Source organism: Gymnoscopelus microlampas, assembly GCF_963454915.1.
Source record: "Gymnoscopelus microlampas genome assembly, chromosome: 21".
Classification (NCBI taxonomy): Eukaryota; Metazoa; Chordata; class Actinopteri; order Myctophiformes; family Myctophidae; genus Gymnoscopelus; species Gymnoscopelus microlampas.
The window spans coordinates 36,488,773-36,506,647 of NC_139958.1; the positions used below are offsets into that span (position 1 = coordinate 36,488,773).

At 42.5% G+C, this 17,875-nt stretch overlaps 1 protein-coding gene across 3 annotated transcripts in view; it reads left to right on the top strand.

Annotated features, from left to right (window-relative positions):
• The window catches only part of tjp2a (tight junction protein 2a (zona occludens 2)), a 56,011-nt gene that overhangs the window by 466 nt on the left and 37,670 nt on the right, over positions 1-17,875 (top strand). For 2 of the 3 annotated variants that reach the window (XM_084046093.1, XM_084046094.1), the window contains exon 2: positions 9,575-9,671. The exons of the other annotated variant lie outside the window; for it this stretch is intronic. In XM_084046093.1, coding sequence (XP_083902219.1) covers positions 9,669-9,671 — 3 coding nt within the window. In that variant the 5' untranslated portion in view covers positions 9,575-9,668. The remainder of the gene's footprint in view (positions 1-9,574; positions 9,672-17,875) is intronic. 3 annotated transcript variants of the gene reach the window in all.

The window sequence follows — 17,875 nt, forward strand, 5'->3', positions numbered from 1 at the left end:
GTGTTTTTCTGTAAAGTAGCTTGTAAGTAATGGTTGTGTTTTGGGGGGGGGGCTTGTTTCTAAAGTGTAGTTGCTTATTTGGGCTTGTTGTCTGGTGTTGTTTAATGCAGTGGTTCTCAAACATTGTCACGGATAAGGAATTCTAGGAAACCCCAAAATTACTTGTCTGCGGAGCCGACCCCCTTCTGAAAATAAAGTTGTGCCAGGGTCCCACCATACAAGTTTGTGTACTTAAAATGTAAAAAATCCAAGCAGATTCAAAATATTAGTTTATTTCCCCCCTTCAAAATAGCAGATCTACAAGCTCACAACGCGTCGCTTGTGAGCTCGTAGATCTGCTATTTTCAAATTGCTGATGTGGTTCAAGTACAACAAGTGGGGTGCTTATTTTGAGCTTCTTTTCCTAGACCTGGTCGCTTGTTTCTCAAGCAAAGCCTGGCAACACTGCATATACAGCAGCTGTAGTAAAAACACCTCATGTTGTTGTGGGGGTAACCGGAAAACTCGCCCCAAAACACGCTCGCCCCCATTTTTATTCGCGGACCAGCGGTCCCTGTATTCTTGCATTTGTTTTACTGAGGATGAGGTTAGAAATAAGGTTAGTTTTAGGCATAGTTTACTGATGTTACGTTTAGGAATGCCCATGGGTGACTGTGTTCTGGGGCGAGCGTTTTTGTAGGTCATATATCAATGAGTTAAAACAACTAAGGAATGTTATCTTGATCAAATAGGCAATAAAGAAAATACCCCATTGATTACATCGACTTTTATAAGCTCATTTCTGGGAACGGAAACAAAATCTACAGTGGCTGATAAAAATGTTTAAAACAGGGGTCTTCAACAGGGGTCTTCAACAGGGGGTCCGGGACTCCTAGACCTAGGGGGTCCTCAGAGTTACTACAGGGAGGCTGCCAAATCTTTGTGTGATAGAATCTTTGTTTTACATTAACCACTTGAACCCTAGCATGCCTATTCGGAGGTGAACATTGGCTGAACATAGCAGATCTACAAGCTCACAACTGAGCTTGTAGATCGGCTATAAGAGGTGTGGTGTAGAGGGAAAAAACAGAGTAGACCAATTTTAAAAAAAAGAGTTTCATTTGAAACACAATTTAATACAATATAGAAGTGGTCCCTGCTTCATCTCTCTCAGCTAGGGGGTCCTTGGCCTGAAAAACGTTGAATAAAACATAATTGTAAATGTGACTGACTGATCATGCTTTTCTGTGAACCATCAAACGGTGGTTTGTAGATCAAATATGGCTATTAGTGATGATAGATTATGATCATCATTAGCCATACTCATACCTGTGTACCTGGCTAAATCCTCAGTGTAAAATTTACACTGTAAATGTATTCATTTGTGGCTGTGTGTGTGTGTGTGTGTGTGTGTGTGTGTGTGTGTGTGTGTGTGTGTGTGTGTGTGTGTGTGTGTGTGTGTGTGTGTGTGTGTGTGTGTGTGTGTAAATATATAGCCTATTTGAAAGGAAGGATTATATTGAAAGGAATATTTGAAAGGAACCAATTTGAAGGTGTCAAATAGTTTGTGTTCACTTCACAATTCACATGGAACACAACTTGTCCCTTTTACTCTAGCAATCAAACTGGTCCTGCATGCACGCGTAGACATATAAGCATCTGAAGGCAGGCCTGGATTGTCGTGACACCTTGCAGGTTTGAACATGAATTGTATCGCTCATGTTCATTTTATCACAGTGTTGCTGCTGATTTTACAGCATACTGTAAATGAGTTATTCTCAAACTTTTATTTTATTTCAAGGACCCCAATTTGTTTAGCATTAGAGCCGCAGAGCCGAAACTCCCCTTTTAAAAGACTTTCTTTCTTTTTTCACCAGAATTTCTGTTTTATTGTCGATGGTGACAGTGAGAGAGCCACAGAAGGTGGGGTAGAGAGGGGGGTGACTTGCAGCAAATAGCCTCAGGTCAGAATCGAGCCCGAGCCAGCTGCAGGAAGCACTATATAGTCTTATTTTTGTGGTATGCATGCTTTTCCAGGTTTTTCCAGGCCCACCCTGGCCCTGGAAAAACTCACCTTTAGCGGTTAGAAACCTCAAATAGAAGCTGGCTCTAGGTGGGCGACCATCTGCCTTGACCGGTTGGAGGGGGAAGAGAGAGAAAGAGAGAGAGAGAGAGAGAGAGAGAGATAGAGAGGGGGCGGGGGGGAGAGAGAGAGAGAGACTGAATGACTGACTGAGCGAGAACACAGTGGTAACTTTTGACATTCATAATGGTCTTGTCTAAGCCTGTTAATAAGGCATGAATTATCAATGCTGTCATATGAATCATAAAGTTACCTGTGTAAATTGCTTTTTAATGATAGCTAACATTCTTTAGACACAAAGAGAAAAATGTCAGGTGCATGCACCAGTGTACTCTATCTAAAAATCTTTTTCAGTTTGCGTTAAGACATTGGTCTCCGTAAATAGCCTAATCTTTGAAAAAGGAAATACACACATAATGAGCTATTGAAGTAAAATCCACGTATCAAAGAGTAGATCCACGGCTATAATCCATGGGATCCCTCAATCCACAGCGGGGGGTACGCAATCATGATCCACGGAAGCCCGCAAGATGGGAAAGCGCAAAACCTCTGGGGAAGAAGTCAAGTTAGTAACATGCATTGATAGGACAGGAATGTGTACTGATGGAGGGGAGGAGAGATGAGCTCAGTGAGTCTATTGGGAACTTCAGACTGTCCCCCAGCAGTCTAAGCCTGTGGCAGCATAACCGCTAGTAACAGGCAAGCCTGAGCCAGCCTTAACTATAAGCGTTAATTTAGCCTACTCTTGAACGTACAGGTCTGCCTCCGGGACCAAAACTGGGTGAAGGTTCCACAGGAGAGGAGTATGTATGGCACTGTAGTTGAAGGCTCTGCCTCTTTCCGATATGATGGTTTCTGTGGCAGACCATTTAAGGGCTTTTCTGGCGAGGAGAAGGATTTAAAATTCTATTTTGGATATTTACAGGGAGCCTGTGCAGAGAAGCTAATGAGGGAGCGATATAATCTCCTCTTCTCGCTCTTGACGGTACACTACATGTCAAATGAGAGATTGTATGATGTTACTGATTAGATTAAAGATTTACACCGGGCGTTTAGCTCTCTGTTCTCCTCAGTTCAACTTGGCTTTAATAGCCACAACCATGGTTCCACTCGCAAGTAAGGACTTGTGGTCTCTGTAACTGCACGCGGTAAAATCCGAGTGTTTATCTGACTCGGATTATCTCAAAACGGACTCGTATGGGTCAAAAGTTTGAACTACAGTATAACACTCGGGATTTTGCCGTGCACTGCCGAGTTGTATTTGCATCCCTAGGAGCCCTGATGGATTGTCTGTTGCCCCCTCTGCTCTCTGGCCGCGGCGAAACCTCCAGCTCTTTACGATGATGGCACGAGCAACCCAGAGCAGTAATCCAGACATTCAAAGCTGCTGGAGTGGAGTGTAATTCCTCTCGGGGAGTTTATAGCGTTGGCTGGCAGCTCATCAGGGGCACCGCAGGGAGGGGAGATGATTTATTTATTTATCTCTCTCCTCACGGGACACGACAGCGTGCTGTCAGCTGGTGCCAGTTGGAACAAACGAGATGGAGGCGTTTTTAATCTGTGTGTGTGTGTGTGTGTGTGTGTGAGCAGAATAGTGCAGCCGGAGTGTGTGTGTGTGTGTGTGTGAACAGAGAGAGCTAGAGAGCGAAGAAAAAAAGGGTCAGTCTGGATGTTAATGGTGAGAAGGATAAAGCCCGATGTATACTTCTTCGTCTGACGGTTTCACGCGTTGAAAAGAGCCGATCTACAAGCCGCCGACGTGCCGAGGGAGCGACGCGTCGTCAGCTTGTAGAGCTGCTATTTTCGGCGCGCGACACCGCCGTGCGACAGGGTACAAATGAAGCATAAGCCCGGGATAGGAGATTATAGAAGAAAGGGGATGGAGAGCATACATGATCTGTCAGGGCTTAGTTAGTACGGTGCCACAATTATGCCAACGGCTGCAGACCTCACGCACTAAAATCCAGAGTGTTAATGTAATGCGGGTGGATTTAACGTGGACCCTCTACGGGTCCATTTGAACACTCGGGAGTGAAATCGACACTCAGGATTTTTAACGTGCACTGAGGATGGTGGCAGAGGCAGCCGTGTTTTCATTAGTCCAAATGTCCCAGCAGTCGGGAGAACTTGGCGGAATTATGTAAGCGTGACGCGCTGTCATCCCCCGAGCGCCGTCCCACTGCCGTTCGTTCCCGGCTGTAACGTGGCCATTGTTGTCCTTTCCTCCCTCCCCGTCGGAAATCCAAAGAGGGTGTCTTGTCAGAGAGAGTTGGGCAATAGAACGGCCGGGACAGGAATTGGGGGGGGCCCCCCGCCGCGGTGTGTGTACTGTAGCTGGCAGGCACCGGCGTCGTGACTTTATCGCACGGGAGTGATCTGCCAGAGAGCACGACTTCAGAGAGCGTTTTGTTTTTTTCAGACTCGGGAAGGAGCTCGGCAGGGGGTCTGAAGGGCTGGATATAGTCTTGGTGATGCTGTAGGTTGTGTGGTAGAAGATGCATGGAATCTTGAGCTCTGTATGGAGGGAGATGTTTTAGATGTTTTACCCACTTCTACTTTGTTGTTCGTCAAATAGCGAACAATCGCGGATCTACAAGCTTGCGTGTGGATCTTTTTTTGACCAAATATTCGCCTGTTTTTGCCAAATGTCGCCTATAATTCTATGCCCAGAATAGGGGCACTGGGGTTCTTGTGGTTAATGCTGCTGATGATACACTTGAAGAAGATGGGAAATCAGCGACGATGGTGAGGGTGTGTGCGGCAGTGACCAGCGTGGACTCTTGAGGTGTAGAGCTGGTGGGAAACACACAGCAGTAGCTGAACGTGGTAAAGATGAAGTTCAAGAAGTTCATCACCCTTATGCAGGCGGCCATGGGGGTCGTCCCTCTTAACAAGCCGGAACTTATACCTCCTGGCAGGAAACTGTGGAGAGTGAGACCCCCCTCGTGAGTAACGTACGTGTGTGTGTGTGCGCGAGTGTGTGTGTGTGTGTAACATCCACTTGCATGCATTGTTTTGGAGGACATAACTTCAGACAGTGCATGCAGTGAACGGTATGTTGCAGTTCAGTAGGTGGCTTTATTATTTATTTTAAAAGTAGTGTAAGTGATGTATTTTTTTGGTTAAAACTGTTGTGTGAAAAAGTTAAAGCTCTATATATTCAGAATGTAAATGATAAGTGCTATAGAGTGTTTGTTCGGTAACAGGGGTCTCCCCCTCTCTCCAGCTCTTTAATAAACAGAAAATACATTTTCGGGTGGGTTGTTACTTTCACCCAATCAGGAGATTGGGTGAAAGTTTATCAGCTTCAATGTTATAGTGTCGAATTCTGTCTGCTCACTGCTTTTTGTTATCACTTCCAATGTCACTTATTGTATATCCTTCATGAGTTCTCTTACCTGATTGGACAAAACTGGTATTTTCTGTTTACTAAAGAGCTGGAGAGACAGGAAGACCCCTGTTGAACAAACACTCAGTCGAATAGAGCTATTTGACACTTATTTTAACAACAAAATATCACTTAATGCACCTTTTTAATGATAATAATAATAATAAACCTAATAGCAACAGTATTTTCAGTACTATTTTTTTTTAAAATATATACGTTTGAAAGTGACTTTCGTCAAAGGGGAATACCACTCATTTTCAACATTGAACCATGTCATAATATACCTTAGAGCTGTTGTGTGGAAATAAGAAAAAAAGTCACCCCCTTCTATGTCGCCTACAACTGGAGAATTGATTGTTGGGGTCATGTGATCAGTGACATTTGGAAGGTGTACTCTTTGGCCCGCCCTCCAGGCTGCTGCATTCACTAGAATGGTGAATTTTACTTCCAGCCGAAACTGTATGACTTGAATATAAAGTTAAGACTTGTTAAACCATTTTCAGCCAATTGATCTATTATCTACAAGTACAATATCTTGTGCAATATGATATATAACCATATGCCATTATAAATTACTACAAGTCGCACTGTTTCGGCTGGAAGTGAGATTCCCCATTCTAGTGAATGAGGCAGCCTAGAGGGCGGGCCAAAGAGTACACATTCCGTATGTCACTGATCACATGACCCCAACAATTGATTCTCCAGCTCTAGGCAACATAGAAGGGGGGGACTTTTTTATTTTAGGTCTCTAAGGTACATTATGAGATGGTTAAATGTTGAAAATGAGTGGTAATCCCCTTTAAGAGCACGCGAAGGCCAGTCGTGTAGGCTATTGGAAGTTTGAGGACTTTGTTCTATCTGCAGTGTCCCTGTGTTGCGTGCGAGCATCCAGTCCAGTCAGATGTTGAATGCATTAAAACCTAATTCTGAACCACTGCCATTTTTTATTGAGCTAAAATACGTTTGAGCTTAGCAGGGTACACCACATGTTCCAGCATGTTGGTGATTGGGTCAGAGAGCGAGATTACAGTGTTATAATTAGTTAGTCAAATCTGTATTGAGCTACATTTCCTTGGGTGACCCACACTGTAACATCCTGCATTTTAATGTACAATTTGTACACTCTTTGAGTTAAATTAAGATTTTACTGTGTAGCGATTCTTACAAAGAGGTGCAGGCTGGCATGGCCTGTGTTTTTCAGACAAACGCCTCTGCTCTTCCCTTTTTAATTTTTTACTTTTCATTTAAGTAAATCTTTGAAAAGATTTTTGAAAAGAAAAAAGCTCCCCCCGCGATGTGACATGTTGTGAGCTTGTAGATCGGCTGTTTTACTATTTTTGAAATGGGGCTTTAGTGTTTTTTTTTTGTACATCTTGGGAAGACATCACTGGTAGTATTTGTATTTTCACTTTCTTCTGGGAACCACTACACATGGGCCTACATGAATGCTTTCTATGTAAGCACTATGTATGAAGCACTTGCCTTGCTGTTGAAGTGTGCTACAATAAACTTGGCCTGCCTTTACCCACTTGTTCTCAAGTCTCGGGACCCAAAGTAGGCCTTTTGCTGGTTAGTGTTCCAAGCAAGATGGAAGTGATTTCTTTTTGACACATCATTTCATTTTATGTTTTCTTTTTACATTATAATGCTTAGAATCGCATACCAAAAATATCTACAAGCTCACACCGCGTCACATTGCGATATATAGTGAGGTTGTAGATCGGCTATTTCCTGCCGTGCAACCCTGTCAAATGATGAAATATAAATGAGCCTTAAACGTGATTCCATGTTGGCTCACCATGAAATTGTCTTGTCCATTTATGCTTTCAGTATCCTGGAGTTGGGTGTGGCTCAGAAGTCAGAACCCATGTGGTCATCTCTCTACCCTGGCCCTCCTCTCATTCTCCACTGTACACAATATACAGTAATCCTCAGTGTAAAATGGACCCAATGGGATATAATACGCCTTAAATACATTTTTCTTACTGTAATTAAATGTTCTCAAGATTTTTTTAATGTGAATTTTGCATCTTCAAGTGGGGATATATCATACGTTTTGGTGGTTGAGATTTGAGATGGATCACCTGGTCCTTTATACTCTATATTCCTCTGGGAAGTTCTATAGCTATAACATTTTATGTACGGTATAAAGCGTCAACATTTGTCCATACAGTTTAGTTCACCGTGTTGGTGGCAGCTGTTTACATCCAGACACTGCTTAAGTCCCGAGAACAAGATGGTTAGTTTAAGAAGTCAAGAGACCATGGCAAGGGCAACGCTTAATCACGTAAGCCCAACTGTAGATACTTCATTGTATGATGAATTGATGAATAGTGAAGATGGCTGTTCTACAAGCTACATTGAGCTTTCAGATCAACTGTTATTTTTTTTATTTTTCTTACAGTTTTGTCATTTTTCCAAACTTTTTTTTCACCTATGCTCAAAATAGGGATGTCAGGTTGAAAATGATTAATAATGTACCATGATTTTGTGTTGTATCCAGGTGGATGCTGAGTAAAAGCATCCAAACTAAGGCTGCAGAGAATGAGATTGCTCTTCACTGTCTACTTGCAATTAGACACTCACTTTGCTAGCATTTCTGTCGAACGACTGTCTTTCTATTTATATTTCAACATGAAATGTACTGTAAAATCAGTGTTCATTTAAAATTGAGAGTGTGCACTCGTTGAGTTAAATTAACACTGAGGATATGATATTTTCCCATAATGGAAAAAGATCATCTACAGACTACAGTACTGCAAAAATGATACTATCCTGTATCCTGCCATAGTACTAAAACTGTGAACTATTGTTTATAAAATAGTGACTAATTCAAATTTACACTGACAAAATGGTTTAAAATCTGTCTGAAATAATAAAGGATAAACTTAGTGTTTTATTATCCAAACCGCTGCCTTTTGGAACCCAGACCTTTGTAAGTTTGCTTACATGTGCATACAAGTGCATGCATGCGTCTCTGTGATTTGTCCATCATGTGTGCCTCTGTGTATGTTATGCATGTGTTTATCTTGGCATTTGATGGGTTAATCATCCGGTCAGACTGCCATTGCTTTGTGTTTTCTTGTACACACTGAACCACAAACACAGTTTGAACTTTGAGAGTTTTCAATGTTCAAGCAAAGGAGGAGAAATTTAACCTGACGCTACCAGATCCAAGAAGCTTGCTCCACACATTTGTAGCTGTCTTGAGGAACCTGGTTACTCAATACCGCCACCTCTGGCAGGGTCAGGTTAGGAGAAATTAGTTACTCACTATAATTTATTACTAAAAAGTAAAAACTAAAAAAATGTTCATTACAAAATTAAATAAATAGATTATGAATTGATCAAAATCATACTTACCTAATTGTGAATATCCCTTGTGACTATTTTTTTTAACATAATTTCATTACAGTCCAATTCATTATTTAACATTTCTAGGACTTTAACTATGAAACAGCTCTCACAATGTCACTTCTGTTTACTTGAGGACACGCCTTCTTAAAGCCTGACATTCTGTTTTATTTATCCATTAAACAATAGACCTGCATGTTTACAAGCTTATTATTGTCCCAATAAAAAGTATATTGCACCCTAGGCAAGTTTTACCTAAATAACACCTATGGATTGCTGTCTGTTCGTCATTTTAGTGTTTCTGTATTTTGAGTAATTGGGCTTTGCTTGCTGTGCTGTCTGCAAATCACTGATTGCGTTTAGAGAAGTACTATGTAAAGAGTTTGTATATAGTACTTTTTATGTAGTCAGTCATTACTTAGTCATTATGTTTGCTAATGACTAATATGACAGAAATCAATATTTGAAAAAGCAAATAAAGAAATGCCTTGAAATATCATACTTATGCCAAGCAGGTTTGCCATGTGTTTTGACTGTAGTTTAATTTATGTTCTCAATAGTATTTGCATGCACTCGATCGTCCTTTTCTTAAAATTGGGTACTATAACGGTTCATGTGCATTTTTATTTTGTTTTGTTTTTCAAATGTACGTTTTTATATTTTGTGGACCCCAGGGAGACTAGCTGTGCTTCAGGGAGGGCACAGCTAATAAGGGTCCTAAAAAAAATAAGAAAATAACCAAATAAACAAAGTGTCTCTCCGTCTCACAGGGACCGTCACTGGGAGTTCTGTTGGAAAAAGACCAGAGACGCCCACTACCTGTGCCTCCGTCGTCTGTCTACACGCAGCTACTCCGCTATCTTGATGGTACTGTCCAATTGTAATGATATAGTCCACACTCCTTTGTGGTATTTGTCCTGTGTCCAAGTGGCATGCTACTGCCCCCACTGTCTCTTGGGAGTTAGAGACAGTGCTAATTAGGGGTTAGGGTTAACCTGGCACTAGCCAGACCGACATTGCGGATTCACTCACACTTGGAAAGTATGTGAGTGAATCCACGCCATCAGTCCGGCCAATGCCAGGCCAGGTGAGATGTTGCAGCAGGTGTTGGCGACGCGTTATTATGGATCCCACCGCAGCTCCCGGCAAACCCCGCTGTGATTGGTCAATAGTCGCTGTGATTGACAGTTCTCGTGCCTAAACCTAACCTTAACCCTAACCTCAGTAAAACTATGCCTGCCATCTGACCAGAAGTGGGGATTCTTCTGTGCGTTATATTGATGGTACTGCCTGTTAAAACGTATGTCTATGTGTTATTGGTTTATTTATTTGGACCGTTACACCAGTGTTTTCCAAGCACTTAACTGGGTTTGGACTCGGGACCCTTTTTTGGGGGGGCTTTTTCTGCCTTTATTGATAGTATACACAGCATGTAGATAGGAAATGGGGAGAGAGAGACGGGGAGAGAGAGACGGGGAGTGACGCGTGATTTGGGAACGTACGGGACTGGTTGGCAAACCCCCCCCCCCCCCCCCCCCCAAGTGTAATGAGGAGATTTTAGACTCCAGGAGCAGCTCTGTTAACCCCCGCATCCCTGTGATAATGATATAGAATATAGATGATATATAGAATATATTGAGATAATGATTATTCTGGAATTGGTCGCTTTCATTGCTGTTTCCTCAGCAGAAAACCATCCGTTTATTTTATTTATTTCAATGGATTAAGTAACAGCCGTCTGCCAGCCTGCAGATGGATGGATCATGGATGCTATATTGACAATTCTCATTACCAAATGCCTAGTCTCAGTAGACTGTACTGTCATCTATCTCCCGTGAGTAGCAAGTACTGTACTCGACTATTCCGTCAAAAATTTTAAGTAACGGTACATACCGCAAACTGTACAGGAAAATAGGGCATGTGAGAACGCCTTTCCTACTGCACAAATGCACAGTCTTTTATATTGTGTTTTTTTTTGTAATAGTGTCCTGTCACTAACTGCGTGGCATAACATACAGCAAGGCCCACCTCTGTACCTTTCAAGCAGGCGTGATTCAGCCGGGGCGGGGCTTGCCAACCGGTCCCGCGTACATTCCCAAATCACGCGGGAGCGACACGCAGCAAAGGTAGTCGGGAACGCATTGCAGCCTAGGTGCCCGGTCCGGGCCTCGGGACCCATTTTTATGGGTCGCTGGTAAATAACCCTTTTTTCTGTCTCCTATACTTTTTTATTATTATTTTGAAAGATACAAAATTAAACAGAAAATCTAAAGTTTTCAGAAATGGAATTTTAAAAAAAAATCGAAAGAATATCATACCTAAAGAAAATGTAATAAATAAGAGGTACCAGTAGTGAAATACTGTAGCAAAAATACAAGCTCACAACGTTTCGTGAGCTTGTAGATCTGCCCCAGAAGACATTGCATTCCTCCTTTGGGCCTCTAAAAAGTTCGGGAATCGCTACTCTACACTGTAAAATGAGCAGTGCTCATGCATCCATTTGTAACTGATAAAATACCATGTCAATTAAAAAGGAGATGTAGATGAACAGAGAAAAGGGGTCACTGCCCATCTACAGATTTGTATGCAAATGTGCATACATGCATGATGTGAGTGTGTATGAAAGTAAATACCTTTTGACTAGTTTCTTTGTTGCATGCCCAGACAGCCCATGTCTAGCAGTTTCTAGACGTGTTCAAGGCCATTGTCCTATTTGAATAGGACAATGCCCCTCCCCACACACACACACACACACACACACACACACACACACACACACACACACACACACACACACACACACACACACACACACACACACACACACACACACACACACACTCACGCACTCATGCACCCACACGTTGAACAGATGATTAACCAGAAAGACATTTCTTGTCAATGGAAGCTTCATTGTTTGGACCATTTACTGACACAAATGATTCAGGCCAGGAAGTCTGCTTTGCATCAGAATGATGTGGTTCACATCGTCCACTTGTCCTGGAATTCCTCAATGACTCAACTGGATAGTTGAAGGGCTGAGAAAACATGACATAGATAGGCCTACACGTTTGATTAATATCTGCTATACTAATTACAAATCATTTACAAATGAAGTTGTAGGGCTTAAGTAGGCTGTGTGTGTGTGTGTGTGTGTGTGTGTGTGTGTGTGTGTGTGTGTGTGTGTGTGTGTGTAAGTATAATGACCAATATAATGTTGAAGTGAAATTGTTTCCTAAAAGTGGACATAATGTAATCTGTCAAAAATGTGCACACTTTTTTTCCCTTCTTTTTTACAATGTTAGTATTACAGTTTTGTTTTTGAAATACACACACGCACACGCACACACACGCACAGAGTAGGATACAGTGTGTTTTGTAGTGTCCTCCTGTCTGGCAGGGTGAGGGTCACAGCGGGTCCCGAAAAATCGATGCGAATTTTGGAGCGATCCATCTCGCCTTCAGAAACCGCGCACGCGTTTCATGCATGTTTCAACACCGCGTACTTCTGTTGAGACCTGTATCTGTGTGCTGTACATCTTATCTATGTTAACTGGGCTATTCAATTTTTCCAACATATATTTGGCTCATATACCGCTTTTTGGGGGGTATTATTTATGGCAGTTCCACGGATCCACCCCCGTCATTTGTGTTGGTATATTCTAAGCCCCGAGGGAAGAGTCGGCGCTAAGTTTTTTTTTCTGTGGTAATCTTCATGTTTTCGGTTAACTGTCGAAAAACAGTAAGCGATGTAGTTAATATATGTATACATATTAATCTGATTCATACCCGACTGGGAGATTGAGAGCTTTTGATAGTTTTATTATTTTTTGGAAGTCCGTCCAGTTGGAACTATAATAAAAGTGCACCACCATGCCTGTAAACGGAGGGGGTCTGTTCTCGTTGAGCAGATATGCTACTCAGTATTTCAATGTAAGTACAACTAAAACGTTAACCTACTAGAACGTGTGTAGATGCAAACACACTTTGTTGCATAGTGTTGTTCTTTGACTGTAGCTTGTTGGATGGGTTGTGGCTATAGTTAGAAATGTTAACTTAATGGTTCCTTAAGTAACGATCGGTCCTGAAAGAGCCCTGATCGTTGGACCTAGCCCTGATACGTGACTGTCAGTCATGGATGAACTTCAACATAGTGTTTAATCTTTCTCCCCGTTTGGCCCGTACACCTACATAAACGTTCAGATTTAAAATATAAAGTGATTACCCCATGGCCACGGATGTTACAATTATGCACGGGCCCTCAGAAGCACCCCTGTATTCCGTATAGTTCAATAAAAAGCATTTTAATCCGATCGATGGCCATTTTCTCCACACGCTTTCGACTACGTGACCGTATCGGTTGGGAGGTGTATTGCACTCTGACACATTATAACTCTATTTGAGAAAATGGCCACCGATCGGATTAAAATGCTTTTTATTGAACAATACGGAATATACGGGTACTTCTGTGGGGCCGTGCATAATTGTAACATCCGTGGCCATGAGGTAAGTACTTTATATTTGAAATCTGAGCGTTTATGTGGATGTACGGGCCAAAAAGGGAGAAAATGCAAACACCATGTTGAAGTTCATCCATGACAGATGACCGTCTTGGTTCCATCATGGCTATGTTGGACCATGCACCTGCTGCTTGGATGCCAAAACTTTGCAATATTGTCCTAACTATTATTAGGCCTGTTATTAATGTGAATATGACAAAGTCTCAATGTAGTGCTAACTTGCTTTTGTAGAATTATTGCCTTATTCTCAGATGTGTGTCGGATATTTTCTGATCTCCGCAAACTTGGCCATCTATTGTTGTTGGCATGTAGCCAAAAGCAGCATTCCTGTACGTCACCTTGGGTTTATTCAAAGAAACGTCCGTTTGTGAGTCAAAAACAGTTTGTCCTCTCTTGGCGCAGCTATGGTATGTCACCTTTAACCCACAGAGTAGGCTATTAATGCTGGAGTCTATGGCTTGATTGGAGTCTCCTTTTCTATAACCTCGCTATAGCGTGCATTATTCTATCGTCATGCGTCCTCCCATGCAATGTAGCTGTTCTGCCAAAAGAGGGCAGACTAGTACAATTTACAATATTAGTGGACTATTAACGTTGATGTTAATTTGTGTGTGTGTGTGTGTGTGTGTGTGTGTGTGTGTGTGTGTGTGTGTGTGTGTGTGTGTGTGTGTGTGTGTGTGTGTGTGTGTGTGTGTGTGTGTGTGTGTGTGTGTGTGTGTGTGTGTGTGTGTGTGTGTGTGTGTGTGTGTGTGTTATTATTTACTCCATGTTGCAGACTATTTGGCTATTTCTGTGTGGACAGGGAAGACGGATGACTGGGCAAATTCCAGTCATTCCAAACACCCATTGTTTCAATACAACATGTCAGACAGGCCCACAAAGTGTTTTGGGAGTTCTATATTTGGCATTTGGCTTTTGGCTTGTGCTCCTCCACAGGGAGGTCAGAAGACCGGGTCACGGGCACAGGGCGGGCAGCGCCCCTGGACGCAAGCTGGCAGAGATTGTGTTTGTTGATCAACACAGCAGCTACTTGAGGTCACAGAGTACTACTGAGCCTTGGACAGTGGACACTAGTGACAGGACTCGGGGTGTTTTTAAGTCAATATTTCCAAACTATGGTTTGGGCAGCAGATCTACAAGCTATTATGTATGCAACACATTATGAGCTTGTAGATCAGCTATTTTTGCTATGTCATACGAGTAGGGCTTAAACCTTAAATGGTTACAATTTCTGCATGCACGTGTTGGACTCGGGAGTGATGTGATGTACGCTAACAACCTATACCTATTAAGATGACATGAGTGAGTCATGAATTGGGAAATAATGTTATTGCAATTTCTTGCAATGATTTATAATTTCCTGTTGACGTTTTTAATACTGGACTATAGGAAAAACAGATTTATACTGTACAGTATTTTCATTGATATTATATATAATATCATAAGTAAGATATTTAGGGAATGCAAGGTGGAACAGACTCTTATCGGCATGTGCACCTTGGAGCCACAAGAACCTGTGTTTTGAATCTTGACTCCTGTGTCGCATTGTCTCTCCTCTCTCTGCCCTCTGTACCCTACCCTCCAAACGGACCCGGTTCCATTTGTGCATACTCTTGGGACTCGGGAGTTGATTTAACACTGGGATCTTACTGTGTGTGGTGTTGTTGTATAACCGTATACTCTCCTCCTGGGGGCTTGCCTGCAAAACGGTGGCAATCACTTGTGGAATAAGACCGTGTGACTAGCTGTTATGCCTGTGGTAGTGTGATTGTTGTTACTTGATAAAAATGTAAAATGACACCGCATGAAGCTGAAACAGTCCTACTAAAACCTGCTCAGTGTTTCTGAAAACAAAAGCTCTATGATGACATTGTCACAGGGATGACATTCCGTAATATGGTATGGTATATGCCGTTCCCTGTGCCATTTAATGTACATGGTTTATCATATAAGTGTCAGGACTGTGTGCATTTCTCACACAAAAGAATGGTGGTTATTTGTTTGTTTATTTTATGCTACAGCATATAGCACTGCTACAAATAACCTGTTAATTAAGCCGTCCTGTATAATTCTAGAATCAAGAGGTTCCATGAGCCAAGGAGACACTTTTAGTGCTATTTAGTTTAGTGTGTATATTGTGGCTGGCATTGCCCTCACCTTGATGCTGTTGTAGCTCTATTGCAGTGGTTCTCAAAGTGGGGTCCTTGAGGGGGTTCCATGGGGTCCTCAGCATTTGACTGAATAGTGAAGTGTTTTGATTATTTGGGGGAATCTCTTCATGCGAGTGTGTACGATTGGCCATCGTTTACCTCGAGAACCGTCCAAACTGCCGCCTTCATTCGGTGGCATGTGTTTTGCTGACGTCGCAAGGGGGCACACTCAGTTCAGTGCCAAAAGGCTCTATGCACAGCAGCCATATTGTGAAGACATTCACAGGTGTTGCCAATGATACTAATGAAGGCTCTGTTCCATTCTGGTCAAACAGAGTCAGGGTGCTGATTAGGGGTGGGACGATATATCGATATCGCGATATATCGCGATACTTTCTCCCGCGATAAATAATCGATATACTGCCGAAAACAATCGATATTAAATTATTATTATTATTATTATTATTTTTGTTTTGTTTTGTGATACGTTGTTTTTCCGACTCTGTATTTGTGTAATGATGATTTTGAACTGTTTGGTGCTATTTAATTGGTGTTTATTAATTGAATACAAGGACTATCGTGATATATCGTTGGTGAAATTTCATGCAATATATCGTGATATTGCAATGTATCGCAATATATCGAATACCGTGATATTATCGTTATCGAGGGCCTAATATCGCATCGTGAGATACCCATATCGTCCCACCCCTAGGCTAGTGCTGATGTTGTGCACATTGGCTCACTGGAAACACTCTGCAACACCAGTGGGTCTAAAATTGGGGTTCAGGGACCCTCATGGTTCCTTGAGGGTGTTCCAAATGGCCTCTTACGGGTGTGTAACTCTGAGAGTGTACACATTTGTACACTCTCAGAGTTTTGGTGGTCGTGGAAATTAAAAAGTCTGAGAACCACTGTGCTACTCTAAATGGAACAGAGCCTTCATTACTATCATTGGTAACACCTGTGAAGGAAGTGATAATATGGCTGCTGTGCATAGAGCCTCAGCCTAGTGCACATCTACACACAACACCAACACAACTGCACAAGTATGAGGCCATGCAGTCTATAGGACATTCACATTCTCTCACACTCAAACACACACACACACACACACACACACACACACACACACACACACACACACACACACACACACACACACACACACACACACACACACACACACACACACACACATAAAGAAACCGGCATGCGGGTACGTTCCTGCACTGGTTCAACTAAATCTAAAGCCCTACCCTAAAGCCTATAATCCATACAATGCGATTGCATGTTAGGTTGATTAAACTAGCATGGTCTGATATAAACATAATCCTCCCGCGGTTACCTTTTTCACTGCTTTTACGTGCATGGAAGTGATGTTTTTGTGAGCATGTCGGGACGGTGTCTGTGACTTATTCCTCCTGGCTACCACTGGTCCTTTGCTGTCCCTTGAGGTCCGAAAGTCCCAAAATAAGTGGGTTATGACAGGTCTGCTGCTAACTAGAGTCATGCCCCCATTTCAGTAAGCCGGGCCTTGTGATATTAGTTGTAAACAGGGATTTCACTTTCCTCTTAAGTTACCAAAAAAAACATTGTTAAATCCCAAGTAGTATGTTGAGAATTGAATATCCCCCACACTCTAACTTGCTCTTTGTGTACATGTGGTGGTTCACACAGATGTAGTTCTGTCTATACACACAGAACAATCGGTGTAAGGTTTTTTTAAACTCTGGGTTAAATCAACACTTGTGGATTTGACTGTGTATGCATGTATTCTCTATAACCTGGGGGCAAAGGGTCATTTACATACTGTAGTAATGCTCAAACATACATCAGTGCATTAGTCACTGTTATGTCAGATTTGGTTTAATACATGGATGCTACTGCATGTGCATTTGGGTATTTAATCAACGCCTGAGTGCATGTGGTCCGCAGGAGTTTGTGTGCACGCGTGATTGTGCACGCGTGTATTAGTCAGTTCGTGTGTGTGTGTGTGTGTGTGCGCTTATTTATGCAGCGGACGGTGGGATTTGCCCTGAATATAGGCCAGCAGAATCCCTCTTACGTCAAAGGCAGCCAGGCAGGCAGATAGACGCAGGCTTGAGTTGGTAGTGGGTGTGCGCTGCTGTGAGCAATGGAGCAAGCTGTTCACCAGACCACCACGGGTGGTAAAGACTGGGACAAGAGACGCTAACGGGGGGAAAGGACGCGACGGGAGCCTACGGTAGGGATGAAGACCGTGCTCGGCCTGCACAAGAAGTGGGCCCACGCGGTCAAGACCATCCGCACCCTCCAGGGACTTGTGAGTGTGATGATTCCACTGTCTTGGCTCAGATTGTGAGTGGCGTGCCAAGGCTGACATGGGCGTTGGATGCACGGTCTCTTATTTGTTTTACTT